Raw genomic sequence first — 12,835 nt, forward strand, 5'->3', positions numbered from 1 at the left:
GTTGGCAATCCTTGATCTGCTTTATTAGTTGAACATATTTTTCAGTTTTGTTTGCTGTTCATTTTTCTTAACATTTAAGAACTAATTCTAAATGACAACCAGAAATAATGTTTCAAAAATTTAAATGACGGGGCTTCCCTGGTGGCGCAGTGGTTGAGAGTCCGCCTGCCGATGCAGGGGAAACGGGTTCGTGCCCCGGTCTGGGAAGATCCCACATGCCGCGGAGCGGCTGGGCCCGTGAGCCATGGCCGCTGAGCCTGCGCTTCCGGAGCCTGTGCTCCGCAACGGGGGAGGCCACAACAGTGAGAGGCCCGCGTACCACAAAAAAAAAAAAAAAAAAAAAAAAATTTAAATGACGCAATTAAAAGGTCATGAGCTATTCCAAATATCCATCCTCTATCATTTTTCTTAAATTATTGTAGTTCAAATGTTGATAATGTAAATGAATGACTCTAAAAGGAACGTGTTATATTTACTAGCTGCACAAGAGAAATTATATAATAAAATTTTAATTTTGTTATAACTATAATATTATCTACAGTTTATTGGGGACTTACCATCCATCCACCAAACACTGTACTGTTATATACATTATGTATACATTACTTCATTTTAAGCCAAAGAATCTTATAGATATTTTTAATCCCCCTTCCAACAAATGAGAAATTTGAGCCTTAAACATATCAAGCACTTTGCCCAAGAGAGTCACAAAATTACAGAAAATTCTGTCTCTGTGCTCCTCTGAGTTTTTTGGAAGGTAGTTCTGTCACAATCATCATTTAGGAATCCCCTAGCTTTACCGTAATTGAAGAATGAAAACCACTGGTAGAAACAAGTTTCTTTTCATTCCACAAAATACCCAACGAAATGAGAAAGACTTATGTATAAAATAGAACAGTATTACTTAAGATAGTAGATGACCGGAAATAAAAATCCAGTGGGAGATTTGTTAATGGTGCTGAGACGCTGCTGACACTGAGTGCTCCTTCAGTATTTTAAGCAGCTTCCCTGTATTGTTTAATCTTCCCCAAAGTCCTGGGACACAGGCACTAATTATCTTCATTTTACAGATGAGAAAAGAGAAGGACAAAAAGTTAATTTGCTCATATCACATAAATCATTAAGTGGGGGGGTCAGAACTTGAACCCAGAGCTTGTGCTCTTGACCATTAACTATAAAGTCTCCTCATATAAGTAAAAAGATCACTTTAAAATCATTAAAAATGATGATTCATTAGAAACAAAGAAAAGTATTTCTTTTTTTTTTTTTTTTTTTTGGCGGTACGCGGGCCTCTCACTGCTGTGGCCTCTCCCGCTGCGGGGCACAGGCTCCGGACGCGCAGGCCCAGCAGCCATGGCTCACGGGCCCAGCCGCTCCGCGGCATGTGGGATCCTCCCGGACCGGGGCACGAACCCGCGTCCCCTGCATCGGCAGGCGGACTCTCAACCACTGCGCCACCAGGGAGGCCCAGAAAAGTATTTCTAAAGTAAGTTTAATCAAAGAAGGAAGCAAAACTAAATACAAATGCTTTTCGTATGTGTGCACATTAAAGACTAAATGGAAGGGAGAACTTTTACTAGTTGTTGACATACGTGGTATGGTTACAGATAAAACTTTTAAAACTTCCATTTGTAATATTTTAAAGTTGAACCAATAGCTAATTTTAAGATGGCATATTAGGAGTTTTATTTACACTTTTAGACCACTGCTGCAAAATCAGTAGTTAAGACTGAGTTTTCCATTTGATAAATCTATCTTTACCCCCATGCTTCATGACAGCAGTGCAGTTTTTAGTAGACAAGACCATCATGAAATTAATAAACTAAATACGTCTACATAATTTGAAAGACAACAATATATTAGTGTATTAGGCAATCATCTCAGCCTACAGAAATATGTGATGCAAATAGAATTTAAGACTCTCTTCCAATTACTTTGCAGCCCGACCCATGGATCACCAACCCACAGGATGAAAGTAAGCCACTGATTTAGAAACTAAAGAATCCACAAAAGGAAAACATACAATCATGTTTAAAGAACAGGTTAAGTATACACATTTAAGTCATGCCTGCGTTTTATGCTGACTGCTGCTATGTGATAAATACAATCTTAGCAATCTACTCACATTTTTTTATTTATACCTCTACAAATGAAACTTAAAACCTAGAACTTAATCTGAAATAAGCTTGAGATGGAGAAACCTACTTAAATTTTTAAAACTACATTTTACTTATCTTTCTGTACGTGGTTTATACAACTATCACTGTATTGTGTCTGAATCAAAGCAAATTATAAAAACAATTTTCCTGATTAAAAAATATTAAAATGTATATGCTTATCATGAAAATTTTTAAAAATGAGAGAAATAAATAACTTATAAAATGGAAAGCTGCGGGCCTCCCTGGTGGCGCAGTGGTTAAGAGTCCGCCTGCCGATGCAGGGGATACGGGTTCGTGCCCCGGTCTGGGAGGATCCCATATGCCGCAGAGCGGCTGGGCCCGTGAGCCATGGCCGCTGGGCCTGCGCATCCGGAGCCTGTGCTCCGCAACGGGAGAGGCCACAACAGTGAGAGGCCCACATACCGCAAAAAGAAGAAAAAAAAAAAAAAAAAAAAAAGGAAAGCTGCTATATTTCCATACCCCTAGAGAGAATTACTGTTTGGTTTGGAATCAAAACCGTCAAGGAGAGTGCAATTTATTTTTTTTTATTTTTATTTTTTTTCTTTGCCGTAAGCGGGCCTCTCACTGCTGTGGCCTCTCCCGTTGCGGAGCACAGGCTCCGGATGCGCAGGCTCAGCGGCCATGGCTCACAGGCCCAGCCACTCCGCGGCATATGGGATCCTCCCAGACCGGGGCACGAACCCGTATCCCCTGCATCGGCAGGCGGACTCTCAACCACTGCGCCACCAGGGAGGCCCAAGGAGAGTGCAATTTAAATAAATCCTCCATTGAATTTTTTTGTGGAACATATTCACCCCCGGAATTACTAGTTTTGTAATCCTGTATTTTCATCTATCACCTCTGCTATTAAGTAAGGCACATACTTATACTTTAATTCTTCAAGAACAAAAGTTATTCGAGCACTGGGTGACCTATATTTGTCCAGTGTTACATTAGTGACACCCAATTTTCTCAAACTCATCAGTGAACTTATTTGGCAGCTTGTCTCTCAGGAGCTACAATGAAATTTTATTCTGTCTTTTAAGGTTTAGAATCAATCACACAGTTTCCAAGAGGCCCTCCTGTTCCTCTGCGTAGGCCCTCATTTCAGGATCTTTTCATTTCTTTCACTCAATTAACATTAAAGTTGCTTCTAACAATTATCCTATTGTATGTCTTTCAATTTTGAAATTACTACCTTAATTGTAGCATCCTCTGAAGCAGAGACCATAACACTGAACACAGGATGGAAAATGACTCGAGTGACTGGACTCCTATGACCACTCAATGCATATTTTTCTGGTGGACGGGGAATCCATTCTTTTGGGTCTCTTTTTTGACCAAGAGGTCCACCCGACGTAAATTCTTCTTTTGCTTCATTTAGTTTTGATTCTAATTCCATAACCTTAAGAAGGAACACATAGTTATGTACAGATAAATTCTGATAAAAATTGTATATTTTTACAAACCTGCCTTTATTTTGCATCCATATACACAGAATAAAATTTCAGTAATTTACAAAGCATTTGTCAGATTTAATTGAAAATGATCTATATTAAATATATCACTAAAATCTTAGTGTGACAAAACTAAAAATTGAGAAAAATGCAATACAATTGTGTCTTACCTCCTTAACTCAAAGAAAAATTTGGAAGGTGCCAGGACACAAATTAGAAGAAGAGTAGGGAACCTATCTTGATCCTTTCTAATTCTGCCACTCTTAGTAAATTCTTTCCAAACCATAGTTTACATTGTACATGCTAATCAGAATATTCATATTAAAAGCTAACATTACTGAGCATCTGTGTGGCTAGGCACTTTTCTAAGGGCTTTTAATGGATTAACTCACGTTATAACAATATTATTTATTCTAATTTTGCCTACTAAAAGTATAAATTTTAGGACCAGAATATTACCTATTGCCTTCACTTTATAGATAAAAATAAAAGGTCAGAGATGAAAATGACTTGTCTAAGAGCACACTTTAGTGCTCTTTCCCCAGCATCATATCGGCTCCATGTGTTCTTCCCATCTAAGTGCATAAATGGGTTCTTCAGTACCAATTCCTTGAAGTCAGGGTTGTGTTAGATTCAACTCAGCCAGTAGCCCTGGTTGCATAAATTACCATTTACCAGCAATGATCTGTATAGGTCATAATGCATAGAAATAATAATGCATAGAAATGTATTTTTATTTGCCTTTTCAAGCTTAAATATAATTATTAATGTAAAAGAATAATTTATGTTATGTTGATATTTTCAGTTTATATAATACTTTGAATACAACTAACTTAAAAGAAAAAAGACTTAGTTACCTTCTTTTGTAATCTAATAACAGATGTCCATTTTTTTTCCAAAAGACCAGCGTATTTCTTATCTAATTCTTCATTCTAGAGAAAAAAAAATGAGAACATTAAAAAAAAAAAAGGCAAAAATACAATAGTTCAAGCCATACAAACCATTCACTAGGTTCAAACGTTACGAAAAATATTCTGATTAAATAAATAAATAAAGCCATCTGATTATACCAAAAAAGGGGGGGGGAGGGTGAATACTAGGTTTAGTGCCAAGTAAACCACAATAACAAATGACAAGATTTGTGAATAACTCAGGTGACTGTTAACTAGGGATACCTAAGTAAAGTCCACTCATATATACTATGAATAATTGTAAAAAGTCAAACATACCATATCTAATTCAGCTTCCTTTTTAAAAACTGAATATGCTTCTTCATAGCCATTTGAACGAAGATAATCTGCTATAGCTCGATTTCTGAAAGAAAACAAATTCAAATGACTCCTAATAAACTCTCATTTCTATTTTGAAGAAAGAATATTTTATTTAAAATCTCACAAATCTTAAGACACTCTTTTAAGAGTATTACCTTCCAAATCATACAAGTATTTCACAAGAAAAGGAACCCCTCCCAAAAGCCTCTAAAACAGCTAACCCTGTCATAGTACATCCTTAAGATTATAACACTGTTTTTGAGTTTTTAGTTATGTTTCTAATGTGTTGCTTGCCTCACAAGCTGTAAGATCAAGATGTGACTTATATAATTATCACTTGTGACAGTAATGAAATTTAGTTTTGTAGGGAGAATTGTTCTGATAAATTACAATTAATAAGTATTTTAATTTTAGAGACAACTTTAAACCATGAGAGTGGGTGAAAAAAAGGCATAAGCTACAAACTTAGTATATTATCATAGAATGAGAAATTAATTTAGAAAGAATTCAAAGGTTAGAGAAGCTGAATTAGCAAATGAATTTCATGCTCTCCTTATATTCTTTGAAGGCAAAAATCAGCTACCTGTCTCCTAAGGCAACCTATTCCAAAGTCTCTCAATTTTTTTGAGCCTAAGTCCCACTGTGATAGAAATAGTTTGTTTCCTTGGTATTGCCTTTAAAATATTTCAAATTAATTTAAATAATTTAAAAGTTTATACATACACAAGGTTAAACAAACTTTAAATATTTAAGTACACAATAAAGTGTGGTTTCCACCACTGACCTCCAATATTCCATCCCAGAGGCAACCACTTTACCAGTGTTTTGTGTATTCTTCCAGTGATAATCTACCTATAACTACATATCCTTGCATAGTCTTCTAGAGTTAATTAATACGTGTCTTTAAAACAAACTGCAGTACACTACAGATAATGTCTTACACACAATGTCACATAAACTCATTTAATCTCAGCAATCATTCTTTATCACATGTAAATCTGCCTCTTTAAAAAAAATATTGTATTCCATTACAGAGAGACATATGCTTTTACTACTACAAACAATGCTGCTACGACTATCCTTGTATAAATGTCAATGCTACTGCCCATCTAATGCTTTAGGAAATAAAACACTCTAGCAGTACTGTAGAATTGGTGGGACTAAGTTTTAATTCAATGGCATGTTAAAAACAAACAATGGAGAAAGATAATATGGAATTCGAGCAAACACTTCATGTTCCAGGTAATTATTAGCATACCAAAGATTAAAGTACAATAACTAGGGACTTCCCTAGTGGCTCAGTGGTTAAGAATCCACTTGCCAATGCAGGGGAGACGGGTTCAAGCACTGGTCCAGGAAGATCCCACGTGCCACGGAGCAACTAAGCCTGTGCGCCACAACTCCTGAGCCTGTGCTCTAGAGCCCGTGAGCCACAACTACTGAAGCCACGTGCCACAACTACTGAAGCACGCGCGCCTAGAGCCCATGCTCCACAACAAGAGAAGCCACTGCAATGAGAAGCCCGCGCGCCACAATGAAGAGTAGCCCCCGCACAGCAACGAAGACCTAACAGAGCCAAAACCAAATAAATAAATAGATAAATTTATTTATTTTTTTAAAAAAGTACAGTAACTAGTGGAGGGGCCTAATCCCCCAAGTGATGGTATTTGGAAGTGGGGCCTATGTGAGGAGGTCACAAATGGGGTTAATGTCCTTATGGAGAGACTAGGAACCAGGAAGTGAGCCCTCACCAGACACCGAATCTGCCAGTTCCTTGGTCTTGGACTTCCTAGCCTCTAAACTGTGAGAAACAAATCTTTGTTGTTTATAAGCCACCCAGTTTACGATATTTTGTTAGAGCAGTCTAAGAACAGACTAAGACAAAAAAGATATACATTTTTTAGGACATTCTGATAGCTGTTGCTTCTGAGAGTTGTAACCAGTTTATACTCCTACCAGCAGTTGCAAATGTCATCCCTTTACCACCTTTACTTTTCAAACATTTGGGTTAGCATTTACTGACTTAAAACAAACAGTTGATGCCCTTTGATTCTGCTTATATAGCTTTTATGAAAGTGTAGATGTTAAATTTTTAAGATTCTGCAATATTTCCAAATTCTATGTGGCCTAACCCAACATCTATATTTTTAAAAAGATGCTGTGTGGTAAATGCGATTAATTAGAAAGATATAGGTAATTCCAAATGTGCATAAAACAGCACCTCAGAAGAGTTGTATGTTACATTTATACTTTTTATAAAATGTTAAATCTAATTTAAAAAACAATATTCACTGTCTCTTTTGATCCTAAAACCATCCTGTAGAAAAGTATATTACCCCTATACTATATAACTGACAGACTGATTTATCCAAGGTCACAAACCTAAGATGAAGTGAAATAATTTAGGATAATAATTCCAATCAACATTCATTAGGTAGGTGGGGAAGAAACTGGCTAAGTAGGTGGAATGCAAAACCTTCCTCCTTTAACTAGAATTGTTTCATTTTCATATACTTCCATATATTGTATTTCTTCATAAGTGTTTTAAAAGTGGATCTATACTGCAATTCAAAAAGCCTGACACTCAAAATTTTTTTATTGAAGTAGAGCTGGTTTACAATGCTGTGCCAATCTCTGCCATACAGCAAAGTGACTCAGTTATACACACACACACACACACACACACACACACACACACACACACACACACACATTCTTTTTTTAAATATTCTTTTCCATTATGGTTTATCCCAGGAGACTGGATATAGTTCCCTGTGCTATATAGTAGAACTTTGTTGTTTATCCATTCTATTTTTTAAAAATTTCTTTCTTTATTTATTTTCTGGCTGTGTTGGGTTTTCGTTACTGCAGCGAGTGGGGGCTACTCTTCACTGCGGTGCACGTGTTTCTCACTGCGGTGGCTTCTCTTGTTGCGGAACACAGGCTCTAGGCATGCGGGCTTCAGGAGTTGTGGCACACAGGCTCAGTAGCTGTGGCTCGCAGGCTCTAGAGCACAGGCTTAGTAGCTGTGGCGCATGGGCTTAGTTGCTCCGCAGCATGTGGGATCTTCCCAGACCAGGGCTCGAACCCATGTCCCCTGCACTGGCAGGCAGATTCTTAACCACTGAGCCACCAGGGAAGTGCTGTTTATCCGTTCTAAACATAATAGTTTGCATCTACCAACCCCAGACTCCCAATCCATCCCTTTCCCTCCCCCCCGCCCATGGCAACTACAAGCTTGATCTCTATGTCTGTGAGTCTGTTTCTGTTTTGTAGATAGGTTCATTTGTGCCGTATTTTAGATTCCACATACAAGTGATATCATATGGTATTTGTCTTTCTCTTTCTGACTTATTTCACTTAGTTTGATAATCTCTAGTTGCATCCATGTTGCTGCAAATGGCACTATTTCATTCTTTTTTATGGCTGAGTAGTATTCCATTGTATATATGTACATCTTCTTTATCCATTCATCTGTTGACGGACATTTAGGTTGTTTCCATGTTTGGCTTTTGTGAAGAGTGTTGCTATGAACATAGGGGTGCATGTATCTTTTTGAATTATAGTTTTGTCCAGGTATATGCCCAAGAGTAGGATTGCTGGATCATATGGTAATTCTATTTTTAGTTTTTTAAGGAACCTCCATACTGTTTTCCATAGTGGCTGCACCATCTTACATTCCCACCAACAGTGTAGGAAGGTTCCCTTTTCGCCACACCCTCTCCAGCATTGGTTATTTGCAGAGCTTTTAATGATGGGCATTCTGAGCAGCCTACACACAAATTCTTGAAACCAAGAATGACTCATACTTTTAACCACTAAGTTTTTGTTTGGGTAACTGACTAGATCTGGGAGATGGGAGAAAACAGTTGATTTACAAGTTTCTGGTAGATGGTAATAACATTTACTTGGACAGGAAACAGGAGAAGAGGAGGAAGGAAAAAAGGGGGGGCAAGAATATAATTAGTTCAGTTTTAAACCTTTTGACTTGAAGTAGCTATAAGATATTTAAGTAAAGATATGTGATATAGGAGGTAACTGAATATACAGGTCAGAAGCTTAAAAGATCGATCTGACGTAAGGAAAGGATTTAGGAAATTAGTAAACAGGTAGTAGTGATTCAAACCATGTAAGTGGTGAAAGACACTTTGGACGAAGGTATATAATGGGAAGAAAAAAGGAGACTAGAAAGTAAATGATGGAACCTTGACAGATACCAATAATTAAGAAGCCATTAGGGAGTGAAGAAGCCTAGTATGAGAATTAAGAGATGTCAGCAAGCCAATGGAGAAGGGAGTTTCAAAGAAATGGAAATGGCTATCAATGACAAAGATCTGAGAGAGGTCAAGTAAAGTCTAAAAAGTGTCCAAATAATCTGGCTACCAAGAGGTCCCTGCTGACTTTAGCACGTGCAGTTCCAGAACTTAAAGTAGCCTCAGTATTCCACTCCACAGTCAGGCTTCACATGAGCACTGTAAAATACTGGAGTTGGGGAGGAGCAGTGAGATTTGAGAATATCAGGGATGCATTCTCTTTCTATCTAATGAAGGTTAAATGTTAACAGTATTACTTGTTAAGAGTTTAGAAAAAGAGCTATTACGTAGCATTAAAATATCATAATACTGAACTACCAGAGAGCAAGGGATATATACAAAAATATGGCAAATTAAAACTGAAATTTAAGCAAGTATGATACCATTAGGGGTAGTACAACATACTGATGATGTACAAAGTCTACAACCCGGTCCCAGAAGAGTCTAGCCAATTTTATTTCGGCATCAAGTACAATTTAGTCAGACCTCTTAGTCACACTTCTAACCACAATGTCAGGTGAGTGGTGTTGACAGAGTCAAAAAACTTAAGTCAGGTTCCCATGGCCAGATAACTTTGGCACTACTGCCCCTGTTACTTCATCACTCAATATCTAAGCTAACTATCTGATCCAGAGAATGTGGAACCTCTAACTCAGGCAAGGTGTACCACCATCACTTAAAGTAAGAATAAATAAGACTGAAGAATCTCTTGGTTCTAAGAGCCTAAAAGGTACTTCTAGAGTTTGCTACTAATTTCAGTTGTTGACCTAGAGTTGATTTTCATCAGTTTTATTAGGATGGAAGATTTATCCCCTTGGAAACAAGTGGACATCAAAGCACAAGTTTATAATAATCTCTCAAAGAAACTTCATACACATGAGTTAAATAAATCTACTAAGCCTTAGGAGATGAAGAAAAACAACTATCACTAGGATCAAAGAAAAATTCATGCAGAAGTGCAACAGGTCATTCTGAGTAGAACCAAAACCAATAACCCCATGCAGAATCAGAGAAAATGGTTAAAATCAAAAGAACGAACTGAGATGAAGGACTTTTATGTATGAACAAACAGAATTGGTTAGACAGAGTTTAGGCTTACATATGGAATAGTACCACACTGGACATATTCTACTGCTGTCCTTTGAAACTATTACAATAACAAATGAGATTGTGTTTGTTTTTCTAAACTATTTCAAGTTTATTAAAATGCAAGGATTATATTCTAAGCATTTTAGCTGACTTCTTACACTATCTTCATTGTTCTTATATCTCTAGGATAATTTTTGTAGCTGTGGTATCAGTCATAACATAATACGCCACACTACCAATCCATACACACCCTCACACTCTTATAAAGGGAGATAAGAGTTTCAAAAGTTTTTCTAAATGCTATGAACTGCTAGTTAAACAAAAACAACTCTAAAAAGATTGGATAGCACCAACAATAAAAGCAGAATACTTTGGGGTCCCCTGCATCTCTTACAAATATAAATTGAAGCAGAGGGAATTACAGAGCATGCGTTACAGGAGACTGAGATGGAAGCTGTTTTTCACAGGTAAAGAAACTGAGGCTCACAGAGCTTAACTGATTTTTTTGGCTAATAAATGGTGAAGCTGAGAATCAAAAATTCGGCCTTTTGAAACCAAAATGACAATAACAGTATTTCTTCAAACTGTGTACTCTAGCATTCTAAGGTTGAATAAAAATGTTCTAGGAATTCTATAAATAGTTAAATTTTATTGTTTATACGAGGAGAAACAAGGTTAAGTCAGTAGCTGACAAACAGATGTTTTCTCACCAGGCTCATTAGAAAAGATGCAGTGATCTCACATACTCAAGAATAAGGAAAGCAATGGAGTTAATGTGCACTGTTCTAAAAGTCTGCAGTGGCCCAATGACTGGGATGTCTGCAGGGTTAGGAGGGCACACCACTAAGATAATGAGAAGACCCAGCAGGATCAAGCATACAAGTTCACACCCCCAGAAGTACATTATCATCTTTAGCCCTGTTCCAGAAGACAACCCTCACAACACCCCAGGCTATGCCATTTTAGACAAACACCAAGATGAACTACATAATCCTGGGGAAGATGTGAATAAAGTTCATTTCAAGTGCAGAGACACTACTGCAGGTCATTCCATAAGCTGCTGCCGTAGGATATTAACCAAGTCTTAGACAGGTAGGTAACATGACTTCTTTTTTTTTTTGCGGTATGCGGGCCTCTCACTTTTGTGGTCTCTCCCGTTGCGGAGCACGGGCTCCAGATGCGCAGGCTCAGCGGCCATGGCTCACGGGCCCAGCCACTCCGCGGCATGTGGGATCCTCCCGGACCGGGGCACGAACCCGTGTCCCCTGCATTGGCAGGCGGACTCTCAACCACTGCGCCACCAGGGAAGCCCGGTAACATGACTTCTTAAATATGCTACAGCCACCCACTGAATCTCTGGGGAAAGGGGAGCACTGATATGATGAGCTCCTGGCCATAGGTCTTACACCTATCCAATCTTATGGGCCCTGACAAAGGGTTACAATGATCATCCTTCATCATCCTTCAAGTATCACTTGAAGATACTTACTCCCAAAGGGTAGTCCAGGATTCAACTACTACCAGTCTTGGGACAAGTATAAGCACAGCAAGAGGTTACAATGAGACCTTATTCTGGCAGTGATGAAGTAAAGGAAAATAAAATTTGGGTGAGCCAGGGTGAGTGGACCTTTATCTTCATCATTAAGCAAAAGAATATGCACCTGGTATACTAGCCTGTCAGTTACCATTTCCCTTCAGCAGAGATCTGGGTCTGAGGTAACATCCACCCCTCACTCTCCATACCACAGCAGCAATAAAATGGTATATAAGTATACCATGTTGGATTTCTTTTAAAAAGGCAAAACCAAAAACATGAACACACAAAAAAGCATTATTACTTTTCATTCTCATATTTAGACAAAATTTTTTGAGTAATGGAACGACAAAGCAGAAGGCACCACTGAACAGTTCAGTTTTGATCCTCCCCCTTGTTTATGTCTTCTTCTTTACTCTTTTAATCTGTTAAAAAAAGTAACCTTACAATAACGTAAATGAAGGTGTGATTATGACATCACTTCACACTAACTGGGCCAGCCTCCCAATTATGTTGTTTCAAATTAGTGATACACATGTGTATTACTGACTGACATTAAAAAGAAGTTGCGGGCTTCCCTGGTGGCGCAGTGGTTGAGAATCTGCCTACCAATGCAGGGGACACGGGTTCGATTCCTGGTCTGGGAAGATCCCACATGCCGCAGAGCAACAAAGCCCATGCGCCACAACTACTGAGCCTGCACTCTAGAGCCCGTGAGCCACAACTACTGAGCCCGTGTGCAGCAACGAACATCCAACACAGCCAAAAATAAATAAAATAAATAAATTTATTTAAAAAAAAAAAGAAGTTGCATGGCCTAGTATAAAAGAGGTCAGCAACGTCTCCACAGGGGGGATATTTTGCCTCAGTTCTTCGATACAACTCACAACTTTAAAAACATCTTCTCCCTTTTCCTCTAACTTTAAAGTCTATAGTAATTGTAGATATTTATTTTATTTAACTGTGAGATCCATTTAGATCCATTACTGTAAAAAATTATTTTGCATACTTA

The 12,835-nt window shown here is 38.0% G+C and overlaps 1 protein-coding gene across 1 annotated transcript in view; it reads right to left on the reverse strand.

The window, feature by feature from the left end:
- Positions 1-12,835, reverse strand: part of PAFAH1B1 (platelet activating factor acetylhydrolase 1b regulatory subunit 1) — a 79,605-nt gene that overhangs the window by 11,899 nt on the left and 54,871 nt on the right. The window contains exons 3-5 of the mRNA XM_060080704.1: positions 4,846-4,930; positions 4,474-4,548; positions 3,358-3,564 (exon numbers count right to left, since the gene is read on the reverse strand). Coding sequence (XP_059936687.1) covers positions 3,358-3,564; positions 4,474-4,548; positions 4,846-4,930 — 367 coding nt within the window. The remainder of the gene's footprint in view (positions 1-3,357; positions 3,565-4,473; positions 4,549-4,845; positions 4,931-12,835) is intronic.

This window comes from Mesoplodon densirostris, chromosome 18 (genome assembly GCF_025265405.1).
Source record: "Mesoplodon densirostris isolate mMesDen1 chromosome 18, mMesDen1 primary haplotype, whole genome shotgun sequence".
Classification (NCBI taxonomy): Eukaryota; Metazoa; Chordata; class Mammalia; order Artiodactyla; family Ziphiidae; genus Mesoplodon; species Mesoplodon densirostris.